The following is a 26,052-nucleotide window of genomic DNA, read 5'->3' on the forward strand; positions in this document are numbered from 1 at the left end:
TGTTGAGCCCAAAGTGACCCGTCAGCCTCTGAAAAAAAGTGTGAGGTTAAGGGCATAATAAGAGATGGGTGCACGCAGCAAATCTGTTGTAGTGAAACAGGAAGTTTAGCTGGAAAGGAGCAGAGAGAACACAGAAGAACTCCTGGCGTGTCGCCAATGTCAATTGTTATGCAGCACTATAGGCAACTTATTTCATTGAGAACGGGGAATGGGGCAGGTGCTAACATTTAACCCTCACCACACTTGGCGGGCTCTGTTTCCCAATCATGTGAAGAGAATTAAATGTTTTTCTTAGAAATGCTTCTGTTGGAGACAGAATACAGTACATTCTGGAGCTTGGATGCGGTAGGAAATGCCATCTGTACATGACAGTACCCTATAGAAACATATGGCCTTCTCTGCGTCTTTCCCACTGAGAGGGATCCAATAAGATCCCTCTCAGCACTCCCATGGCAGGTGCGTCACCCGACACAAGTTAAAAAGGTCCTAAACCCAGAAGTCCGCACACCACAAAGGACACCTCTCTTCAGGAGATCTGTCCTTTGGGGAAATATTCAGGCACAGGACATTAATAAGTGCCAATGTGCATACGCAGAAGGAACCCTACATTGCCACCCATAGTTCCCCTAGACAGGCAGCAGCATTGAGGGGTAGGGGACGCCGGTGAGTTGCATGACACGCCCATTTTCTAGGAAGGAGGAGCCAATGGTCTGCTTGCCACCATGCAGTCTTTCTCTCCTTGCATCCCCCACTTCTGTCGGTAAGCTGAGGATGCAATGGTTGCGATGTTAGATCCCAGCTTGTGACCACAGTGCTGGAATTGTAGCTACAGATTCATGCCCACTTACACACGCGTACACTCACGCATAGTACACTCACGCATAATGTACAGAGGGAGCCAGCAGAGATCTATTACCAGGGGTAGCAAAGCTCCTGTTACCCATAGCTATTACTGTGGGAACCCACTACTGTTTAGATTACATGGAGGTAGTGGGCAGCTGCAGGACCCGCAGTGGGCCATTCAATTTTGCGATGTGTAGAGACATGCTGCCTGCCTCTTGAAGAGTCTTCTACTGAGACGTCTCATGCATATTCCTTCTTACAATCAGACTGATATTCAAATCATACTGGCCTACTTATATGTCTCTTCTCCGAGAGAAGTTGGAGAGGAGACTGTCAGCAGCACTTAGGGGGGGCCCCCAGAGATGTAAATCTTATGATTTGCGGGTCCTTGAGGAGGGGGCAGGACAAAGTAGCGCTATTTGCCTATTTAGCCCCTCCCCCTCGAACAGCCGCAAATTGCGATAATTTAACAAGGCTGCCGGGGAGATGCGGGGGTCCAGTGGAATCTGGGAGGATTGCACACCTTTCCGGGGGGCCAAGAGTGGGACCCGATTTGCAGGACCTTCCTGGCCATCCCGGGAGGGTAGGCAATCCTGATTCAATTCTGCTTACAGTTGACATTGAATTTCCATCCATCTCTGAATCAGCTAAGTGATAGGAGAGCAATAACTTACTACCTTTAAAGGCGCTGCTGCATCAGATGTCATTCAAACCACAATTTTTGTAGTATATATTTTTAATTTTAAATGAAAACACATTCAAAATATATTCACGAGCGCACTCGATTTTGCATAAAATATCACAATATAAAAAGAATCACAATATGCTACTTCTAATATATCCTATATCAATGAGGCTCTCCTGAGGCATATAATAAATCCTTAAATGTCCAGATGAATATAAATGGGCAGTGATACATGAACACTTCAAATGTCTAAGTAATTATGGATAAATCCTGAAGCTGTAAGCTGTAGATTGAGGCTGTATTTAAATGTAATAAAACATTATTATGGCTGTGGATTGAGGCTAAAATTGAATATAATGGGGCTCAATTTGAGAATACATAAACTCATTTGAGCATACTTAAACTCATGTCGATCTTTTGACTGTCAAACTTTCCTATGTCAACCATAAGATGTGTCGACTGTTTGGCAGTGTCGACCTAAGGTATATCAAACCCTTTTTTCAGTGTCAACCATTAGTGGTCGACCTAGACATTTTCGATAATCTATACCGTAACCATTAATTTGCGCTTTACAAGTGCAAACCAAATTGTAATAAAACAAGACTGGGTAATAACAGATAGACCCTGATCACAAGATTACAATCTATAGAGACAAGAATTGAGTACACAAGGATAAGTACTTCAGATTGTCCCAGTCACATTGCAGAGACTATATGAACCAATCACACAGCAATGATGGTCTGAGCTCAGCGGGTTGAGTGAGAATTAAAAGAGATTTTATTTTATATATATATATATATATATATATATATATATATATATATCTATAGATAATATGTATACATATGTGTGGACTGTATAGAGGGGATGTAACTGGATAGTGTATCTTATGGAGGTTAAATGGCTCAGCTGGCCCTGTAATATGATAAACGTGCCTGATGAGTTTTCATGGAACGAAGGACTGGAGGCTAGAAGAAAGCCTTGTGCTTGGAAGAGCATTCCACAGGATGGGTGCAGCCCAGGAACATGCACGCATGAGTGAATGCCAGCAGGTAATGCGTGCGGATGACAGATATTGGGGAGAGACAGTGTGGAGGTATTTTTACATAAGCTAAAAGTTGGATGTGGAAGTAGTTTGGCTAACTGCCTGAAGTGGAAGCAGGACTATGTTATATTGCAGTTGGTAATATACAGGCACCCAATGTAGCCTAATAGAATGGCGCAGCAGACAAAGAACATCAAGCACTGGTTCTGTGTCCCACCCATAACAAGTCAATAAAGGTGTTTTACAAACACTGCAGTGCTAATTGTTGTAATAATGCACGTATTGGCCAGCCCGAAGTATACATACATTAGGTGTATGCTATCATGTTGTGATTTCAACCTTACTATGGCACAATGGGTTACTATGGCACAATGGGTAGGCACGCTTTCTATGACCACATGTGAGATAGCATTACAGGAAATAAGAACATTCTATTTCAAGATTTGCATCCTGAGACTTTATGATAACAATCTCATTTCCTCCACATAATACTGATAAAGGTAATCTTGATTATGTCTATGCTTGATACATTTAAGGAGATGTATTTGTTTTCTGCAAAGTGTACAACGAGAAAGACACTCTTATTTGGGGGGCATGTTCAGTATCCGGGGTCGGAGTTAGGGCTTCGGGGTGAAAGGGGTATAATAATATACAAAGGCTATAAACAGAAACATGGCCCTTATTCTGATCCGTTCGGTCCTCCATGCATGTTGTGCATCTATGCATGTGCAGACGCAGGGTGCGTGCACTCACGGCAAACCTTCGTTTCGCTGGGTGCACGCACCCTACACGGACCCATTTCCATATGGGAATACCCAGCATTTCATGGGCATTCTTATGAGAACGCCAAGCGTTCTCATGGAAATGAGGCTGTGACGCGGGTGCGGGGGGTAGGCAGCTGACATCACTGGATGTCAGCTACCCGCCCAGTATAAAAAAAAAAAATTCTAAATTCTTCCGACCAAAAGAAGAATACACTGCACCCCTACAGTCACGACAATGATGACTGAGGGATGGATTGCCGCAATTTCCCTATAACCACAAGAATCTGGGAAATGGCCAAGGCTACTTTGTTTCCAAACTATAAAATGCAAATTGCTGTACAGTAGGAAAGCTGCCATACAGTTATAAAGGGGAGAAGACTACAGTGGATTAATGTAAATACATTCCAAAGATTAAATACCAATGACAACAGGAAATATAGTTGTTATTATTGTTATAACGATTATATCTCCAGGGAAACCATCTGGCCAATGATAAGCAGCACTCTAATGATTTGCATTTTATAGACACGCCCATTTTGGGCTTTTCCCCAGCAACTAAAATGTGTTGTCTGGTTGCTACAAACATGAATCTTCTTGGGGAATACTATTTTAATATAAATAATCTGAAAGGTAAACTGGAGGAACTTGTATTACTAATGCTGCGGAAACCATGTAATAAAAACACGGGTGAAACATGTGACTCAACTTTACATATACTTTTATTGCTACAGAAAATAAAATTAAAACAAGAACCAGAATTACAGACATAGGGGGTTATTCCGACCCGCTCACAGAGGGCCAAATTTGCTCCCCTGTCCGATGTTTGGGGTATGCACAAGCGCGATTATGCGCATGTGCAAACCCCCGAAGTGAACGTCTTTAGTGAAGCATTCGCTCCAATGTGGGTAGACAGAGGGCAGGCTGGGGAGGAAGCAGCAGAACGCCTAGCATTTTCATGGGCGTGTCGATGCCTGGGGTGGCCGGCTGACATCACATGATGCCAGCACCCTCCCCGAATTTGGCCATTTCTGGCCAGAATAAAAGTCAGTCTAGACTGACTATAATCCATGAACGGAGGAAAAAAAAATATGATTGTGAGCGACCGTCCAATGATTGTTAATCAGTGTGGCTGTATGCGAGGGGATGTGTAAGCATACCCATCCCCTCGCATGCTAGTGCGGGGATTCACTCAACGGCAGGTCCTGAATGAGGCCCATACTGAGTAGCACGGACTGTGCCGACAGAGTTCAATGCACTGGGACAAAAGCTCCCATTTTCCCGGAAGCTAAAATCACTCACTGTGGTGTGTAGCGGTGAAATGTTTTTGGACACCCAATGCTTTGCGTTATACTGAAAAAAAGCAGGTGCACCAAGACTTACGCTGGGTACACATTAGACAACTTGCAGAAGATGCAATGTCATCAACATTTTCCCTTGAACTCCCAGACAAACCATATAGTGCATACACACTGTACAATCTTGCAAAATATATTTTCAATGCCACATCCTGAAGAATCCGTTGTTAACAATATATAAAGCTCTTCCTGCATGTACAAAAGATCAGCAGCGACAAACGACCAGTGGGAAGGAGGATCGGCATAGTCATAAGACACAATGGACGATTTACATGATTTGTTGCTCAGAAGCAGCTGAAATCATCCACATCCTTTATACAGTAATCTAATGTGTACCCAGCCACGTCTATACTACAAGAGTGGTGTAAGGGCAGTACGCGATGGCATAGGAGACCACAATATAACATGTGATATCATAAACAAAGTGCAAAGTGGTATGTGACATTAAAGTAGTCGTCACAGACCAGCAAGGTCTATACCTTGGTTGGTTGCAGTCCTGAGCCGTGGGCAGTACCCCCTCCCCACAAGTAACTCATACTCACATCTCATTTGATTCTCACTTTAGCAGATGGAAGCTGGGGGCACTAAAGCACAAGCCTAAAACTGGGTACACATTGGAGTGATGTTGGGCTGATTTGCCATTTCGTAATGACACTGCCTACATCGATCAGCACACCGCGATGTGTCAGTGCGGATACATCGTGGACACAATGCCCTGAAATCGACCCCATAAGGTTTGATACATCTTCCATATGGTATGTCCTCTATTCAGTGCTTTAGGAGCCAATCTATATCAAACACACTACTTGTAATATAAGCTCAAACTAGCTGCTCCAAATATACACATACTCCAAATATACAAAATGCAGCAGGCTGTAATGCTTATACTAGTATATAGTATACATTTGTTTCCCATGTTCAAGGATATGAGTTCCAGCCTAAAAGGGCATCGGCAGGATTTATTCAAATGAAAGGTCCTACAATGGACTTTGTCTTGACCTGAACTTGCTTTTCAGGTTTCTCTATGGTCTTGAGAAAGGTGACCCAGAGGACTGAAATGGGGCACCCTCTGTATACCGGACCACACTGTCTACATACATTTCCAAATAATTTTGCATACAACTGGAAGTATGGTGAGTGCTCTCTATAATATTCACAATTCTACATAAAGGAAACATGCAAGGTTTACGCTGAGAATATGACCACATCCAATGCATGACTAACAATAGTGTTGACTCAGAGCACCAAGATTAGATTGTGAAGCATTTCTACTGACGCCACGGTGAGGTCTATGCAGTAGTGTTAGTGGCACATAAATTAATTCAAAATAAGAGCAATTTTCCCCTTGGTAAAGCCATGACACACACTGCAGGAGGGTTAGTGTTGGGAAGGTATGTGTCCTACAGCGGCTTCATTCTAAACTCCAGTGTACGAAGAAATTTGCCCAGCATTTGTCATCAACAAGCAAAATGTAGCCCCTGCATTAGCATGTATTGGCAGAGCCGGTGCTAGGCACCGGAGCGCCCCAGGCCAAGCCCCTGTGCTTAAACTTACCGGTTCCAGGGGGGCCACGCTGCCGGGTCCAGTGATGCGGCGCATGGCGCCGTGACCTTTGCGGGGGCTTGCTGTGCGCCGCCGCGACTCTCCCCAGGGAGGGGAGAGGAGGGGTCCAGTGCTGTGACGTTCCGGGGGGGGGGGGGGGGCTTGCCGTGCGATGCGGCGCTGCCTGCCGCAACTCTGCCCAGGGACGGGAGGAGAGGGGGGGTGTCCGGCAGCGCCGTGACTTTCCAGGGGGGGGGGGGCTTGGCGGGTGATGCAGCGTGGACAAGCTCCAAACTGTCACCCTCCAGCGGCCGGCGCCCTAGGCAAATGCCTAAGGCTGCCTAGTGGTGGTGCCGTCCCTGTGTATTGGGCTTTATTTGCTCCTATCCCTGCATTGGAAAAGACCTAAACATCAATTCAGTTTTAGTTTTTTACATAAAGAATCTACCTTTGAAGGGATTGATTTCACGAATCATTTGGGAATGGATGGCATCTTTCACTTCTTTCCTCCTAACACACTGGATGCCCAAGTTCTGGAAGCTACAAATGAAGACAGAAAAGATCATAATGTGGATTTATTAAATCAATAGTCATTTATAATGAGAGATACTAATAGCTGAACGTATACATTCAAATCAGAGCCATAAAATGCTCCAAGGGGGATTCATATGTATCTGTCCAAAGACCAGAAATATCTTCTTACTATCTATCCCCTTAAATATCTTCTTACTAGTTAAAAGCCCGTCAAAATTACAGCTACTGCAAAGTACTTTCACTTTGAACTGTGACAGTTTTAGGTTTCAGCGGTGACAGATTTAAGCCCACAAACTGTCCACCCCACTCATGTGCTCCTACATCCAATCTCTGTCTTCACAGCTCCCTCTCTTCATATCCAGAAAGTTTGAAACAGATCAGTGTCCCTGCAAAAATTGCTTTCACTTCTTTTATGACATCTTTTAAAACAAAAGGAGTCATTTGAACTGTTGAGTGGCCTCTTTTGGCCAGTGGTGGTACTTCACCTCATAGAGGTGAGTAGTAGTTAGTCTTATATATATATAAGCTGGATACACACTAGGCCAGCATTTCTCAAACTGTGGATCCTAACCCCAAAGTTGGTCATGACCATCTCAGCTTGGGGTCGTGACTCCATGTTGATGACAGTCAGGCTAATGATTTTTATAATATCTCAGTCAGTGATCCAAGAAGTCTGAAAAATCAGTTAAAGTGTCTGTTACTTCATACTTCTTGCATGACTTTGTGCCTCCAAAATGCTGCCATGCATGTGCCATCTGCTGACCACACATATGGAACCCGTTCTGTGCTAACTTGCCGGTGTCCTGTAATCATTTTTAGTGTCTGCCAGGGTCCCAGAATAAAATAGTTTGAAGTTTCTATTGCGCGTTCACGGCAACTTGTCATGTCTGCCGTGCAGGCAGATGAGAAGTTATCCGCAACGCTTTTCTGCAAATTGTCTGCAATGTATGCCCTAACTGACATACAGTACATAGCTCATATATTGCTGATAATGAAACGATACATGATATATAATTTGTCATTTGAAGGATTGCACGGAATGTACACACTATGGGCCTGATTCAGAGTTGATTGCCAATCAGAAAATTCACAAAAGGAGTGCTATCCCAATGACTGCGCATGTGTACTGTATGCATCACGCATGCGTAAGGGTGGCCGGACTTTGACTGACAGGAAGCAGGCGTTTGGGGGTGAGAACCTGCTGTTTTCTGGGTATGTCAGAATAAACGCAGGCGTGCCCAGGCGTTTATGAGTTGCGTCTGTGACATCAGTGATGACCATTTCCGGGCCTGTCTCAGTCACAGATTTGGGAAAGCCCCAGAAATACTCACAATTGCACAGATGGAAATAACGATGGTTTGGGAATTGCGTATGGATAGCGGTTAACGATCCATTCGCAATTCTCACATAAGCGGTCAGCTCAGAATTAGGCCCAATATCGTTTGTTCTGGGGATGAAGTGAAATCAGAGTGAGTGTGGTGTCATTTGCACATCATCTAATGTGTACCCAGCAATTTGCCATTTCCCTGTGCTCTTTTCTTACTAGAAGTTTTGCCCATTGTGCTACCTGCCGCTGCATCAGCCCCTAGCATGTTCCACCTGTATCATGATCACAAGTAAAATGCACATATACAGTACATCTACTGGACTAATACTACTGCAATTGTTTGTACGGACACAAGGTGACATGCTTTCTATGACTGTGCGGTGTTAGTGACAGGGAGACCATAGTACTCACCATAGAACTCTACGATCAGACCCAAATTCTGTTTCATAGTAGCCGTCTCTGCAGTCCTTGCCAACCAGATCGTGCGGATGGGGTCTGTACGGCTCATTTTTCGTCACTAAAGTTACTCTCACTTTGCCTTTACAATTGTAATTTATATTGTGCAGCTGCAGGAAATTGGGAGAGATCGACATATGTGATACAAACTATAAGAAATGTAGAACTGACTATCTGCATAGGGCATCAAATGGCTACCGCACATACGCAAACCCCCCCCACAATACGGACCCAAATGACCTGGTCTGAACCGCCCCCTTTCTCACTCTCCAAGGCCCATAGAAGCACGGAGATGTAAAAACCTGAATAGGTCCTTAAGCAGTTCACATTCCAGGTCACTTGCGGATCTTTGTGTAACAGTTGGTAACACACGTGTGGCTTTGCAGGGTGCTTTGGAAAATGTGAACTGTTAGGGGTCCTAAGTGCTAGGGTTAAGAAGCCGGATGTAACGAATCTAATACTGCAGGATATGCTGTTTCGCAAGCTTCAGAATGTGATAAATCCCAGAATCTCTGACGCATGCGCAGAAGGACTGCCGAGTCTAAAACCCCCGAAGTCCATTATACCGTAGGGACATCTTTGTAATTTTCTTCAACCACACGTGTTAATAAATGCCATTATGCTTGCAATGACAAGCGGGATGCGTAACACACAAAATGTGATGCGCCATGCATCCCTCCCTAGGTAATACAGTATGTAGTTAGCACAGGTGTATGACCAATTATCACAACCTAAAGATCCTCAGGTGACCTGGAAGACATGGAGCGGGGTGTTTTCAATGTGTGCAGTTTCCAACCGCATTGAAGGCACACATTTAACTTTAAAAAAGTTGAATCCGCGTTGTGGCTGTTTACGACAATCCCCAACTAAAGTAACTTCAGAATGTCGGATTAACGTCAGAAATGGCTGATATTACAATTGTTCCAACAGGCATAATCAAGAATAAATGCACCCATAAACTTTTTGGGGTCTAGATTCACAGCAGTTCCCAAACTCTACCCTCAAGTACCCCTAACAGTTTGGGTTTTCCAAGTCACCCACCCAATACACCCAGTCGAGGTGACATGGAAAATTTGAGCTGTTGGGGTACTTGAGGACCGGTGTTGGGAACCCCTGGTCTAGTGGACAGAGTTTGAGAAACACTGGAATAGGTCATCCCTTTCTCTGGCCAATCACATGTGCAGCTATTTAACCACTAAATATCTCATTGGTGTCTTATTGTTGGGAAAGATAATGCTTGTGATACAGAATTATAGAGGAACTGGAATCATGCTGAACATCCCACCTCTGCATGGCTGGCTTCCTACAGGTGCCTTCCTGTGTGAGGGAGAGGGAGCGGAACATTTGTACAGTTCACCTTGAACACATACTATAATATCTATTTCCTACCCACATTTGTAACAGTGAATGTGTGTGTCATGGTTGAGGTTTAACACTAACACCTCCCTCATCTGTGAAAATAGAAAATGAGTAGTAGGCTGCTAACATTAACTGACAGCTAAATACACAATATGCATCTATGAATCCATGCCTGTCCATTACTATGTATATAAGGGCATTTCCGCACTCCAGAAAAGTGAATGCAAAAACCAAAGTTCTTATTGCAATAGCAAAGTTTTTTGTACAAAACAATCCCGTTCTCAAGCTAACATTTGCATAAAAGCTAGTGACTAAATATGCAGCAATACTTAACCCATTGGCCCGTATTCAATGCGGCCGGCGAGGGGGTTAAACAGCAGGGATCACAGAAAACAAGCAATCCTCACTGTTCAACCCCCGTGCTGGCCGCTCACCTTATTCTATGCCACCAGGAAATCCTTGCTGTCAGAGGACGGCGAGAATTCCCCCAAACAGCGAGGCTTGTGGCTAATGCAAGGAACCCACTGCATTGGCCACCAGTCTCGCTGTTTCAGCGGCCCCATATGCTGTTTCCCACTTGCTCCAAAAAAACGGAGCGAGGGAAAAACAGCGTATGCAGGGGGGTCAGTTGAATACTGGCCCTGCGAGCTGTGACAGGTTAATATTGTTGCTCATTTTGAACCCGTCTTTCCCATGTTACCTGGATGGAAGGATATGTCCGGTTGTTTTCTGTGCTGCGCTCACCGAGGATACTGCCGGCTAATCTGCCTTCACACTTGTATCTAAATCTCATTCCCCTCTGCCGCGGCTGTTCAAATATTTCTATGTAGGGCTTGTGTCCATCTGAAACAGATAATATCACAACTGTAAACATAAAAGGCATCATATACTATTAACTCTGTGCCCTTTTTCAAAAGCAATCTCAGGACGACTACTGGTACCTGGAATCCACCACTAGCTTTCATTAATATAGCACAAGAACTTGTGCTTACACTGTTTTGCAATGCTGTGCAATCCATTATTTTATTTATATAGCGCTTTTTTCCAAAAGTACTCGTGACGCTTTATTTATTGCTGGGTAAATTATAATATTGTGGAAAAGAATCAGTGTATATGGGGCGCTGGATTCTTGTTGACCCAATATAGTAGCTGTCCGATGGCTCATACAAATTTTGTGAGGGAGAAAACACAAAGAAAAGAGAGGAGACAGCAATCAATGGAGATCTGTATATGGGTAATAAACAGAAAAGTTTTTTCTCTCTCTGAGAGGTACAATGGGCAAAACTCCCACTTCCATGGTGGAGAGGAGCTGTGCATCTATACTTGTACCATCTGGGGACTACCTGGCTGACAGTGGATGGCCATACATTGCCTTTCAGATCGGGGATTTTTGGAGTTCATTATTGAAAATCTACCTATTGACTGGAATCCAAAAGATACCCAGATAGGAGTACCATCACTAACTCTCATGTGAGTAAAGGTACGCACCTATAACCAACCCATTTCCTATACGGAGGTGCTCTGTTGAAAGTAAAGATACCCTGATGTGGATGTAAACGCATTTCCTTGTGTGAGTGCGGGTACGATAACCCTTTTGGGAATTCACTTTGCATACAGATATTTGTGGTGTACCATTGTCCAATACATTTCTGGTTTTATTGAGAGTGAATTGTGTTTCCTTTTCATACCCTACACGGAGAATATTGGAAGGAATCACTGAAAATTTCACTAATCTTTTGGAACCCAAAGATACCTTTATAGGAGTGCCATTGCCCGCATATATGTGAGTACGGTACGCACCTGTTCCAATTTTTCCACACACGGAGGTGTCCCCCCCCTTTTGAAAAACACCCTAAAGATACCTTGATGTGGATGTACACGCACCATCTTGTGTGAGTGAGGGTACGATATCCCCCTGGGAGTTTTGCCCATTGTACCTCTCAGAGAGAGAAAAAACTTTTCTGTTTATTACCCATATACAGATCTCCATTGATTGCTGTCTCCTCTCTTTTCTTTGTGTTTTCTCCCTCACAAAATTTGTATGAGCCATCGGACAGCTACTATATTGGGTCAACAAGAATCCAGCGCCCCATATACACTGATTCTTTTCCACAATTCGACGATTAGAGGTCTTTGGTGATACTCTTCTTCCAGTGTAAGGCTGCAGGATTCAGGCTTAGCGCCTTGGGACTAATTCATATTTCTTTGTATAAATTATAATATTGTATATATCTGCATGAAAGTGGAATCCCCCAATAAAAAACCTGCACATGCCAACTTTAATAAGGAATAGTAATGTCCTGTTCTCAACTAATCTCAATTAACGAACTACGAGGCACCCAGCATAAAAATTACAGTGTGGAAACAGAGCAATATATTATGACACACTTCACAGCTCATAATAAAGCTGTAATATCTTTGTTTTCATATATAGAACAAAAAAAAAGAAAACTCAGGAGTTTCTTTTTCTATATATTGGTCTGAGAAGCCGTGAGACACAGGGGTAGATTTATTAAGCTTGGTGAAATGATAAACTGTCTGGTTTTTATCACCGGCCAATCAGCTTTTACCTGTCTTTTTTCAAACCAAGCCTGTAGCTTCACAGGTAGGAGCTAATTGGACGGTGATAAAAAACAGTTTATTACTTCACCGAGCTTAATAAATGTACTCCTGAGGATCTGGACAGTTAAACAATTTAACCTCTCACTTATGGAATCTGGTGTATTATAACCATAGTGGGAAATTCCAGTGCGAGACCCGTTCGAAAAAACTCCTATATCTTAGTTTTCTGCAGCAGTCAATTTATTTTGTGCGATCAAGGACAACAGAACATTTTGATCTTGGTTTAAATATTCTTTACTACTTCTTATTAAGTTATTAAAGGCAGGGCCGTAACTAGGGGGGGGGGGGGGGGGCTGGGGGGCCACGCGCACCGGGCGCTGGAGGGGGGGGGGGGGCGCTAGTGTGCGGTCCTGGGACTCCTGGCAGCGGGATCCCGGGGACGGGCAGCGGGGTCCCGCCTGTTACTTGTTTGCTGAGAGCAGAGCTGTGACTGTGTGGGACTGGGACACGGGCGCCTGCCAGTCAGCGCGCATGCGCACTGACACCGTGTGCAGCTACTACAAGCGCGAGTAGCCCAGCCACCCGCCGTTCCCGTGGTAACGGTGACGTCACTGGCCCGCGACGAGAGCCCCCGTTTTCCTCGGCAGCTGCTCACGGTAAAGAGGCCGCGTCTCCCCCTTTCGGCGATTCCGGCGCAGGGTCTGTCACGACATGGAGCGGTGGCTGCAGGGCTGCTGTGCCTGTCGCGGTATGGGTGTATGAGGCAGTGCTGCCCCTTGGTCTGTGTAGGTTGCGGCCATGGAGCTGTATGTATCGCAATATATCATGATGGCCCCCCCTACCTCAGGCTGCTGGTGCCTGATCTGAGTCTGTGTGTATACGGTAAATTGGAGCTGCTGAGGAAATACAAGTCCCAGCATAACCTGTGATCAGTATCTCCTTTCCACATGTATATACAGTATATAGTGTTGTAACATGTATTGATTCTGCGTGTGGCTGCTGAGGAACTACAAGTCCCAGCATACCCTGCGATCAGTGTCTCCTTGTCTGTGTGGGTGTACTGTATATATAGTGATAATACAATGTGCTGGATTGGCACTATTATACCTGTAGCTCTCTGACTTTTCAAAGGGGCGGCAGTCATTTGGGGAGGGGGGGCGACCAAATGACTGCCGCCCCGGGCGCCGAAACACCTAGTTTCGGCCCTGTTAAAGGATGAGTATCCCTTATCCAAAGTGCTTGAGACAATGAGTATTTTGGATAATGGATTTTTCTGTATTTTGGGATATTTTTTGGTACTTGTGTATTATAACGGCGCCTCCGATGTTCATCACCCGATGGCATGCGATGCGACGCGATTTTTGCCCCCTATGCGATGAAACATTGTATAAGCACCCTAAATGGTGCTTTTAAGCACCCAAATGGGTGCTTACAATGTTAAATGCACCCCCACGCCACCCCCCCACTATAAAGTGAACCCGAAGCGCAGCGAGTCCGCGAGGGGCGGCGGTACGCGTCCTCCAACCTTTTCATACCCCCACTATCCACGTCGGCGTGGAGTTGAGAATAGAAAGTGTGGCGAGCGCAGCGAGCCCGGTGAGGGGACGCGGATACCTTCACAGGTATCCGCGACCCTTCGCAGGCTTCACAGGTATCCGCGTCCCCACACGGGGCTCGCCACGCTTCGGGCTCGGTGGCTCGCTGCGCTTGCCACACTTTCTATTCTCAACTCCACGCCGACGTGGATAGTGGGGGTATAAAAAGGTCGGAGGACGCGTACCGCCGCCCCTCGCGGGCTTGCTGCGCTCTCCACGCTTCGGGGGGTGCATTTAACATTGTAAGCACCCATTAGGGTGCTTATACAATTTTTAATCGCATCGCATCTTAAAATGACATTGTACAATATCACGCGATATTGCATCGCATACCTTTTGGTATGCGATGCGATGGGCGCCGCTATAATACACAAGTACCTGTTTTCCCCAGGTGGTGTCCCGATGGTCCTCCGACGTCCACGGTGTCCCCCAGCGTCTACGGCGGCCTTCAGGATCCTCCTCAGAGGCATCTCCAGTCCCAGGGGGGCATTGCGCGAGTGTGCGGGCACGCCGGTGACGTCATCGGCGCACTCGCGTAATGCACCCCTGGGACTGGAGATGCTGCTGAAGATGATCCTGAAGGCCGCCGGACATCAGGGGACGAGGTAAGTATGAAAAAAGGGGCGGGGTAAACACCCCCCCCCCCCCCCCCCCAAAAAAAAAAGCCTGTAATATTCAGAAAAAACACGTTTTTCAGAATATTTCGGTTTTTGGAATACACTGATAAGGGAGACCCGACCTGTATAATAAATATTGTATGCTAAAATGTATACATTTTTCTGTGTGCTTGTAGTGATGGATCTAGGGGGGGATGACATTTTCCTCCTGCCAACCATTTGTATTGGAAGAGCTTGGGAAACTGCCTAAAGATGGCCATACATCTGCAGAATTATTGTCAGATCTGGCTGGTTGGAACAAAAACCTGGTAATGGATCAGAGCAAAAGACAGTTGTCCATTTGCTTTAAAATGATGGAAAACTGCCAAATTGTCATTCAGATATTACCAGGTGTTTGTTCCAACCAGCCAGACATGACAATCAACCAGTAGATATTTGGTCAGCTTTAGGGGCTTCTAATATCTACAGAACTTATAGGGGTAATTTTCTAATATGGGAGCTCTATTTCAGATGCGATGTTTCTATGGGGAACCAATCAGATTTTATCTATTATCTTCTAGAAGGTGCTGCATAAATAAGAAAAGTATATAGTGATTGGTTGCCTATAGCAACATCCCATCTGAAATAGAACTCCCATCTTAGTAAATTTACCCCATAGTAGTGTTTATAGTCTGTAAATAGTACATATAATAGTCTGAGGCAGCACTACCGCTAATGATAAATATGTAACAGAACATTTCACTCACCCAGAAGTTTGTTCTGCATCAGCATCTGATGACCTGCCAGGGGGGAAATACAAAAATCAGATCAACAAGTTTAGCAAGAGCACATTAGTACATGTAACATATAAATCTCAGCTACGGTATAACTATAGCATACCCAAGAGTATCTACATCTTCCATTATATATATATATATATATATATATATATATATATATATGCAGAACCAGGCCCTCAAACTAAAGGCCCATACACACTGGCGACTTTGAGCTGAAAGTCACTCAAAACAGCATGTTTGAGTGGCTTTCAGCTCAAAACTGCCCAGTGTGTATGGCCTGGCGATGAGCGGTGAGCGCTACTGCGCGCTCCCGCATCATCGCCGGGAAAGCCATTCATCTGCTGGTATTACCAGCAGATGAGCAGCTTTGAGGACGGCTTTACATAGCGCTGCGCTATGCAAAACCGTCCTCCACCCGCTGACCGCTGACCGTACCAAGCAGGGGGAAAGCCGCTCAGTGTGTATGCACTGAGCGGCTTTCCCCCCAATGACGAAAGCGATCATCGCTGTCCACACACGCTGGGCATAGTCGTCCAGTGTGTATGGACCTTTAAGGACTCGATTATAGCAGAGGGGTGACGCTTATCTGTTCTCTGGGCTGCGAGTATATGCAGCCTAGTGAACAGGTCTGAATCTGGGCATTAATCTCAGTGATAAGTTAAATCAATACTTTTATTTATTTATTTTTAATAAAAAAAAACAGAAACCGCTCTCCCTTTTAAAACATCAGGAGATGCTTCCGTGACTGAACGAAGGGTATATATATATATATATATGGCTGCACTCTGACTACTATGTTGACACAATAATGTACATTATTGTTTTTAATCATATTATACTCCATATTGATATATGATTACACTTCTGACATGAATTTCTTTTATGTTTTGTACTTGGCATGCCCCCCCCCCCCTTTATTTTTTCTATGAATATTCAATGTAGATTTATTGTAAAATAAATAAAGAAATACAATTAAGCTATCTGTAATACTATATCAGCGGGTAACATAAAAACTTATAACCCACACGTGCATTTCATCAAAGCATAAAGCAGCCTGGCGCCACAGCTGGCGGCTTAGGAGGGCCCCATGTGGCCCATCATTGCTCTACAGACTTCATTTCCAGATAACAATGCAAAATGCCTTTCATTGGTGAAATGACTGATAGAACTGCGCTGTGCCCACCTGCATCTATCCTGTGTGTCAATACTTCAGATATCCAGACCTAAAAACATTAATATGTGCTGGTTCATTCATGAAATCGCAGCGACTGCTCTGTACGGTGTACGCTCGTTTACCATATTACTGTGTGGCCTTCAATAAAAGTGCCGTCTATCATGACTAAGCCCCAGTGTGGGAGGACGTGGGAACTATATCTAACAGCAGCGACACTGACGAGATAGGTGAGCGGCTATAGCATGCAGCGTTCCTTTGGATATATTTGTACTTTACCCTATATATAACTTATATAGAGAAGCAAACAGAGTCATTGGCGAATGTTTCTAAACTCCGGCGACACCGTTATACTGTATTAAACTGTCATCAATGATATTATATAATCTATTGTATAAACGATTTATCTAGTAAGCAGTCACACATTTGCTTCAAAGGAATCACTTTTATGCCTTCACAAGAGTACAGGTTATGGGAGTTATTATCCAGAAGGCTGGGGTCATCTCCATAAGGGTCTGGAGTAGCGGTTACCAATGTTTTTCTCTTTCCCATACCTCTTGATTTATGAGTACCTCCTCCTCTCATAAATCCACCCCGCCCCACCCATCCCTCCACGCAAAAAAGCATGGACTATAGGGAGGAAAAAGGGAGCGTGGGCGACTGAGGTCACATGACATCAGTTGCCGTCCTGTCTTCGTTCCGGCGCCCGCAAATAAAAGTCAGTTGAGACTGACTTTTATTTGCGAAGGCAGGAGTAATCACTTGATGGTCGGCCACCATCAAATGATTTCTCCTGCAGCGGCAGCATGCGAGGGGATGTGTCTTCGTTACTCATCCCGTTGCATGGTTGCGAGGGGAAACTGGGGGGGGGGGGCAGGTATTCGGCGGGGTGTCCTCTCTGGCGTTCAGTAAGCTCCGATCTTCGAAGCTTACTGAGCCAATCATGAACAGGCCCTAAGTGATTACAGCAAATCCCTGCACTTGCAAAGAATCTCCTGAGATTTTCTGTAGTTGCTCCCTGTTGACCCCTCTTATTATCCCCCCTTGTGGAGAACCCTGACAGGAGATTTAAACAGAAGCACATGATGTTATCTGTGCTGGTGTGCACTCATCCATAGCCTGCTGCTGGTAGTGTGACTTGGGAATATCTTTTTTGTTTGCAACCATTCTGTAGTTAAACACATTTGTTTATCTAGTGTATATGGTTTCCATACTGATTTGGCTAATGCTATAATGATATGGAAAAACAGTATATCCAATAAATATAAGGAGAGTCTTCAAGATGCAGACAGTCAGTGTTCACAATACAATACAATTATTTAATCATACCTCCCAACATTTACTACATTTTCGTAACTCTCGCACACAGCGTCGCGTTCCTTAAAAACGGGGTGTGACCTCGATGAAAGGGGGTGTGGCATTGTGGGAATGGCAGGATCACGATACATGCCCCTGTTGTCATCACTATGAAAGCATGGCCAGCTCAGGGTGAGATGCTGGCCATGCCCCTGTCTCCCATGAATAGATGCTGTGCACATGCTGGGCAGAGCAGCGAGTGGCAGGGGAGGAAAAAGTACTAAAAAAGGGACTGTGCCATGAAAACCGGGCCAGTTGGATGTATGAGTAAATACACCGAAAACATACTTATGCTTAGGGATGAATTCACACGAGGTCAAATTGCATTTTGTATTTATTTCATAGGCATCATTTTAATCATGTATACAGTGCTGAGTTAGAAGAAAATAAATATCGCAGCAGATATATAGCTGCAAATAAGAAATCCCATATTACAGGCAGCAATGTTAGTATCAATACTTCCCAAAACATATTGTTACTAATGTTTTATAGAAATACTGTATTTTGCAACAACCAGCATAGACACTCCTATATGTGGAGCCAGACACGCCCTTTATGCAGAGTGTGAAACGCCCCCATGACAGCATGCTACCGTAATATTCCAGATTGCAGTTTTTAAAAGTAGACAAGTCTGAGCAATGGTGAACCATGCATTTGCCTTTATGTTTATAACGTTTCAATTTAGCTTTCTTTTAAGTCAGCCACTGTTATTTCTGCATTGCTTACGGGATTTTGTCACTATGGTGAACCTGGCTTCGTGCCAGAGTACTCCCTTGTATACCCGCAGCAATCATGGAGGAAGAATGTGGTCTAACTTGCAAAGGCACATTTTACACAGCCAGGTCACAATGTCTTAACTGTTTCAGGGCAGGGGAAGTCTCATGCGTGGTGCTCACTGAATTATGTATGGGAAAACAACTATATCTGGTAGGATGCATAACCATATTTGCTGGTGGAAATACGCATAAAACAGTTGCGCTGGCCATGCATAACAATGGCTTATCTGCATAACTTGTGTATTGTATAGCAGCATACAATATTATACCGGGCAATGCCCAGCATATTGCCATATGATCCCTGTAATGCCAACACACTGCACTCAGCAGTACCTGGTATCATAGGCGCCGAAACCATGGGTGCTTCGGGGCCGAGCACCCATGGAAAGTGAGGAGCACCGACAGGCCACGGCCGGAGCTCATCCGCTGCTCGCCGTCGGGGATCCTGGCAGCGCTGCTGTGGGGTCCCATCAGCGGATATGCCGTCAGCAGCAGGGGGTCCCTGTGGCGGATGGGAACTAGTAGCGGTATTAATACCGCTGCTAGTTCCCATCTTCCGCAGGGACCTCCGCTGCTGACGGCATATCCGCTGATGGGAACCCACTGCAGCGCTGCCAGGATCCCCGCCTACCTCCATCCAGGACTGGGGGGGGGGGGGTCTGTGGGAGCCCATTGCAGGGCCACACCCCTTGAGCACGCCCCCTTGAGCACCCACCGGCAAAAACGTAAGTCGGTGCCCCTGCCTGGTATACTGTATTCAGCAGTGCTGGAACAATGGGGGAAAATTCAGACCTTTATCACATTGCGCTCTCAAAATGAGAGCAAATGTTAGCAGTGCCAAGTAAGTCTAGACTTACTCAGTGAGGTGATGACCATGGGGAGATGGAGGCTGCTGCTGCTGACACTCAGGGAACACACGCGCTACATGGTGTATGGAACCTTATGCTGGGTACACACCAGGAAGACAAGGGTCCGATCATCAATCTAGATCCAATTCCGACCGATTGGATGTAGATTGTGATTGGGCCCTTTTCTGTCCTGGTGTGGACCGATACCGATCCGATGCTCGGTTCCGCGGGTTGGATGGTCATTATTCAGATCCTACCCGCAGCAGGTAGGATCTGGAAACGACCATACTCCCGGGTGCGGGTCGCCATCAGATTGGACCCGGTCACGGTGCACATCGTGAGCGGGTCGTGCCCCCCCGCGTCATCGTGAGTGGGTCCGAAGAAACACTGACGACCCACTCACATCGTGCATCGTGAGAGGGTCGTCCTGGTGTGTACCCCACATTTCACTAAGGAAATGCATGTGCCCGAAGGCTCTTCAATGTTCCGGGATTTTAGAACAGATCTGCGAATGCCCAGCTATCTGTAATGCATTCGCAAATTCTCTTTCTGTCTCTGTGGCGGCTTACTGCTCGCAGACAACTGCAATTTCTCAGATTAAGGATCCAACCTGAATTGGAACCTAAATTAACACAAAGCATTTGGAGCCTCAAAAAATGCCACACCTACATTTAACATATATAAAAGTCCTATCCTGCTATACATACTCAAAAATCCAAATCAACTCAAGCAAAGATTCAAACAAAAAGATCTACATTTTTTGTATGTATTTAGTATCAGATCCAAGGTTAAACCTTTTCCACCTAGAAGTAGTTAATAGAGACTTCCTATGGAGCACAGCTATAACCTGAATAGTAGTGTTGTAAGTATTGTAACATGGGGGAATCCCAATATACAGTTCTCTCAGGTTACACCCATAATTAGGCTGTTCCTCTTTACACACAACAGTCGCAGAAGACACAAGAGATCCCCTTCTGGACCAAAGGAACATGTTTAAGCCACGTTCTGTGTCGGCATCTGCCTTCTCACCATAAGGAGATTGTTCTCATCAACTGACTGCCAAACGCTCATTCAATGCAGGAGGTATGACATATATGGGGGTGACAGATATGGAGGTGAATTAAAATATGCTCAATGTGCTGTCCCATAATGCTCAGATAAGCTGATCAGAGGTTCAAGCGAAAACTTGCTTTGAAAGTTGCATCATTGAAATGTACAGCTACACGTTATATTAAATCAGCCTCAAGGAATAGGTGAAGAATAAAAACAAATTCAAAACTGGATTTTTGCATGTCCCTGATATTCTTGCCCAGTACAATCAGGGGTGCCAACAGGTTGGCTGTGCCCAGTAAATTTGAGGGGGGTGTCCACTGGCGAGGCCTCCAGGAACATGGCTACACCCCCATGAAAAAAATAAATGAGAGGGAGGGAGAGGATAGGCTGCCGCTGCAGCTGTCTCTCTCCACAGCTCAGCGCATGGCACTGAGCAGCATGTGCTGAGCTGGGGAGAGAGGCTGTGCTGCGGCAACCTGTCATCTCTCTCCCCACTGCCCGGCTGCCTGCAATGGGGGAGCGAGACCAGGACCCCTCCAGCAGTACTGGGCCTGGGTAAAAACTACCCGCTCTCCCCCCCCCCCCCCCCCTCTCAATGCCACTGAGTATAACACAAACATAAGAAAACCAATATATGCATTTTAATCAAGGCTTCTAGGGTATGGGTCAACGGTAACAAGGTCAACAGTCAATATGTTGATCACTACTGGTCGAAAGGCCATAGGTCGACACATGAAAAAGGTCGACATACCTTAGGTCAACATGGTCGAAAGGTCAACATAAGCAATAGGTCAACATAGAAAAGGCCATTATCCGGCTTCTCTGGCCTATTTATTCAAAAGTGGCAATACGATAGGGTTGTTTTTCATTTGCCCCAGTTCTTGCAAATAAACACCCTGTTTAAATGATCTTTGAGAATAAACTGCATTACTATATGTAGGGTTCAGAGGCACAGTGATCCAAGTCCTTGAGAGTCAGTTTTGAAATGGATCTCAAAGCTAAAGAACTGTCATTATCCTTACTTTTGAAAGCAAAGCACAGTTTTATTCAATGAAGATAACTGATCAGAAATACACTCTCTACATTGTTAATGTGGTATGACTATACTAGCCAGGGGCTTAACTAGAACATTATGGGCCCCGTTGCAAAATCTTGAAAGCCCCCCCCACCCCAACCTTTGTCACTAGAGAGGGGTGGTCAAGGTGAGAAAGAGGGCTTCATGGATAAATAGGGAAATAGAATGAGAGAGAGAAATGCAGGGGTGTGAGCAGAAGTAAGAGACATAGGGAGGGAGGGAGAAGGAGGGGACCAAGAGAGTGTCAGGAGGAGAAAGGAGGTGAGACAAAGGAGATATTGGGGGGGGGGGGGGGGTGAAGGTTTATAGATGGTATGAGAGAGACAGTGCCAGGTAGAGAGGGGGTGAGACTGTAAGAAAGAGGGAGGGGGAGCATGGGGAAAGAGGTAGGGAGGAGAGCGGGAGCAGAAAGAGATATTAGGGGCAGAGAGAGAGAGAGAGGGGGTGAGACAGAGGGAGTGTGAGTGTTAAGAGAAAGAGAGGGATCAAAGAGAAAGGGGGCAGGGGGAGAGAGAAAAAGAGGAGAGATGGCAGGCAAAAGTGTGATGGGGCAGGGGGTGAGAGAGTGGGGATGGAGAAAAAAAGAGGAGAGATAGCAGGCAAGATAGGAAGACAAGGCAGGGAATGAGGGGGGGGGGAAGAGGCGGGATAGCAGACGAGAGGGGGTGGGGAAGAGAACAAAGAGGGAGAAAAATGAGGAGAGAGAAAAGGGGATGGAGAAAGATTAATATGGGAGGGAGAGAAGAAGAGTGGGTGGGGGAGAGGGAGGAGAATGGGGTGACAGGGTGTGGGTGGAGGAGAGGAGGAGAGCATGGTTTGAAAGGGTTCTGACAGTAATCACTTTGACCCTCTGACCCCGCACCTCCACCCCCCACCCCCCAAGAGAGATGGCACCGTGTACCATGCTCTGTATCCCCTAATCCCTACCATCACCACTCTAGTGCAAGCAGCACTGTGTAGGGGGAGACAGGGGTGGGAAAGCAAAAGTTTGAAAGGTTTCTGATAGGAACAACTCCCACCTCCCCTCATTGCACTCACCAGGGCCATCTTCTTTTTACCAGTGATAAGATATCTGCTGAGTGGCCCCGTGCACCAGATCTCCTGCTCAGCGCCCTTGCCGCTGGGTCACTTGATCAGCACCCCTGCCACCCAGATGTCCTGCTCACGCCTCTGCTCCTTTTGCCGGAAATGGCAGCCGCATCTCCTGCTGCCGTGGGTCTCCTACTCAGTGCTCCTGACAGCTGCCGTTGTGTCTTCTTAGCAGCGCCTACCTCCCTTTCACCGAGAACGGCAGCCGGGTCTCCTGCTCAGCGCCACCTGCCTTCTTGTGTAATTATGTTAGCACAGCTGAAAATGGATTTGCTCATTAGAGAAGCCATAAAACTGGCCTTCCTTTGACTTAGTTGAGTATCTAGAGCATCACATTTCTGTGTTCGATTATACTCTCAAAATGGCCAGAAGAAAAATAACTTTCATGTGAAACTCAACAATCTATTCTTGTTCTTTGAAATGAAGGCTATTCCATGTGAGAAATTGGCAAGAAACTGACCATTTCCTACAATGGTGTGTACTACTCCCTTCAGAGAACAGCACACAGGCAATAACCAGATTAGAAAGAGAAGTGAAAGGCCCTGGTGCACAACTGAGCAAGAAGACAAGTACAGAGTCTCTAGTTTGAGAAATAGATGCCTTACAGGTCCTCAACTTGCAGCTTCATTAAATAGTACCCGCAAACCGCCAGTGTCAACGTCTACAGTAAAGAGTAGGGTGGCCAATCCCGGGATCGGCGGGATCCTGGGATTTGGCCTAAAAATGTCTGGGATTTTAATTCTGGGATTGGAGTATCCAATTCTGAAATTTCTGGATTAAACTGCGCATTCCGCAGTCTAATGCCGGGCAATGTCTGAGCACGTAAAACATGAAATTGTCTGGGTGACCCCTAACTTTTGATCGGTAGTGTATGATAGCACCCAGCGCCCCAGATTGGTAGGGGGGGGGGGGGGTGGTGTTTGCGCTGACCTGCTACACAGGGTGGTATGATAACTAGTAGAATTCCACCTATAATACCCCTTTCACACAGAAAATGAAATACCCGGGTGAAGCAGTTCCACCTGGGAATTTCATTAAATACACGGGTCTTTTTCTGTGTGAAAGGGCAAACCCGTATCGTAAATCCCGTGTCCCCGACCCTGGAATTGACCAGGGTCGAGGACACGGGGTTTATGACCCGTGTTGACCCTTTCACACAGAAAAAATACCCGTGTTATTCAGCAAATTACCGGGTAGAAATTTTTCAACCCGGTAATTTGTTCTTCTTTGTGAAGGGGGGTTAGGCTGCTCCTGGCAAAATGACACGGCATTTGAAATGCCGTGTATTTGCCGGGATTTTCAGACTTTTCTGTCTGAAAGGGGTATTATTGGCAAGAGAATCCAAATTCCTGGGACACGGCTCTGTTATTTCGTAATGACTAGCCTGGCAAAGCATTACTGTATTTTACAATTAACTTTACAAAATTGTAAAAACTTTGAAACCAACCATCAAATGTATCTTAAGTTCTGTATAATGAGAGGGTTGAGGATTATTAGATAGACAGTGTCTACATAGACAGTCAGTAGGTCTACCCCAAAAGGTCGACATGCAATAGGTCAACAGGGTCTAAATGTCGACAGGGTCAAAAAAGTCGATATGAAAAAGGTAGACATGGGTTTTTCTCTTTTTTGTGTCAATGTCGACAAATTTTTCTTATTGTTCTTTAAAAATGGGATAAGATTATACAGGTAGAGTCTCCCATATCTGGAGATCTCTTATCCGAAATATTTCCTAAAACTTTTTTTTTGAATATTTCAGATTTTTTTTTGTTTTATTTTCCCGCCCCTGACCCTTTTTTCATACTTACCAAGACCCCAATGTTGACGGCGGCCTTCAGGATCTTCTTCAGCATTTTCAACGGTCCCAGGAGTGCATTGCGTGGGAACATGGGCGCACCTGTGAAGTCACCGGCGCTCCTGCAAACTCACGCAATGCACCCCTGGGACCGCTGAAAAAAATCCTAAAGGTCGCTGTGAATGATGAGACAGGAGCGCAGAGTGCCCAGGATGAGGCGGGGTGTGCGGCTGTGTGGCCTGCACAGCGTGACCTCTGACCTTGTCACTCTGTGCAGAGCCGCATTGCCGGGGACGGAAGACACCGGGCAGTGTTCGAGCACCCGCTCAGACGACGCCCGGCATTAGACTGCGTATGCGTATCCGTAGTCAGATATGAGATTTCATTAACTGCTCCAAACTCACCTGCGGGTAGAAATGTTACTGAAATGCGTACAACTCTGTATCAGCCATATTAGTGTACGCTAGTCCCAAGCGCAGGTGCGATGCGAAATCGCAGATCCAGCCAGGATAACGACTTCCATAGTGTGCAAAGTGCCCAGGTGCTTATACAAAATGCATGAGCCAGAGGCTACATTCATCATTCCTTATTAGTCATTCCCCTGATGTCTTAAGCCCCGTACACACGGGGGAGATATATTGCCCAGCAATATATTGCTAGCAATATATTGCTGAGCAATATATTGCCCAGTGTCTCCTTTGCATCAGCGACCAGAGATGGTCACTGATGAAAAGGACCTCTGCTGGGGGAGCTGCAGAGGTAATTAGCTGGTCGCAGAAGCAAGCTCCTGCGACCAGCGATTACAATGGGGCAGAAAACGGGAGCGCGCACCCGGCGATTTATCGCTGGTGCGCACTTCAATCACTGGCAATATGGTCGCCTGCGACCATATTTCCAGCGATTATAGCCCCTATCGCCCCCCGTGTGTACACAGCATTAGATTGTAAGCTTATGGCCATTTCTACCTTCTCCTAAATATAGAGGGCGAGATGTACTAAAGGGAAAATGCGGTAAAACCCCCGTTTTACCGCATTTTCCTATGTACTAAAACCCGTTCGCAGCGGTTTCGCAGGGCAGGGTATCGCCACCTTTGGGTGGCGATACCCTATAGAAGCCTATGGGCTTCTTTTCGCCGCCCGCCGCGTCGCCGCAACCCGCCGCCTCGCCGACCCCCCCTTTCCCCCCTCCCTTGGGCTTACCTTCTTGCAGGTCCTCCTGGACCCCGGAAGGTAAGCCCTTCCTCCCCCTAGCAACGCAGCCGGACGTCCTTCCGGCTGCAGGGGGAGGAGGAAGCGCCGGGGACAGCTTGCTTAGCTGTCCCCGGCGTGGATGCTGCAGAAGTCGGCTGGGAGGTGACGGAGACCCCCCCGCACACCACAGTACAGGTATCGCGGGGGGCCTCCGTCACCGCATCGCGATGCCAGCC

The 26,052-nt window shown here is 45.9% G+C and overlaps 1 protein-coding gene across 1 annotated transcript in view; it reads right to left on the bottom strand.

Moving 5' to 3' along the window:
* The window catches only part of REL (REL proto-oncogene, NF-kB subunit), a 47,496-nt gene that overhangs the window by 16,926 nt on the left and 4,518 nt on the right, over positions 1-26,052 (bottom strand). The window contains exons 2-5 of the mRNA XM_083174615.1: positions 15,431-15,463; positions 10,611-10,753; positions 8,507-8,661; positions 6,683-6,774 (exon numbers count right to left, since the gene is read on the bottom strand). Of these exons, the coding sequence (XP_083030741.1) occupies positions 6,683-6,774; positions 8,507-8,661; positions 10,611-10,753; positions 15,431-15,463 (423 nt within the window). The remainder of the gene's footprint in view (positions 1-6,682; positions 6,775-8,506; positions 8,662-10,610; positions 10,754-15,430; positions 15,464-26,052) is intronic.

This window comes from Crinia signifera, chromosome 3 (genome assembly GCF_055691185.1).
Source record: "Crinia signifera chromosome 3, ASM5569118v1, whole genome shotgun sequence".
Taxonomy (NCBI): domain Eukaryota; kingdom Metazoa; phylum Chordata; class Amphibia; order Anura; family Myobatrachidae; genus Crinia; species Crinia signifera.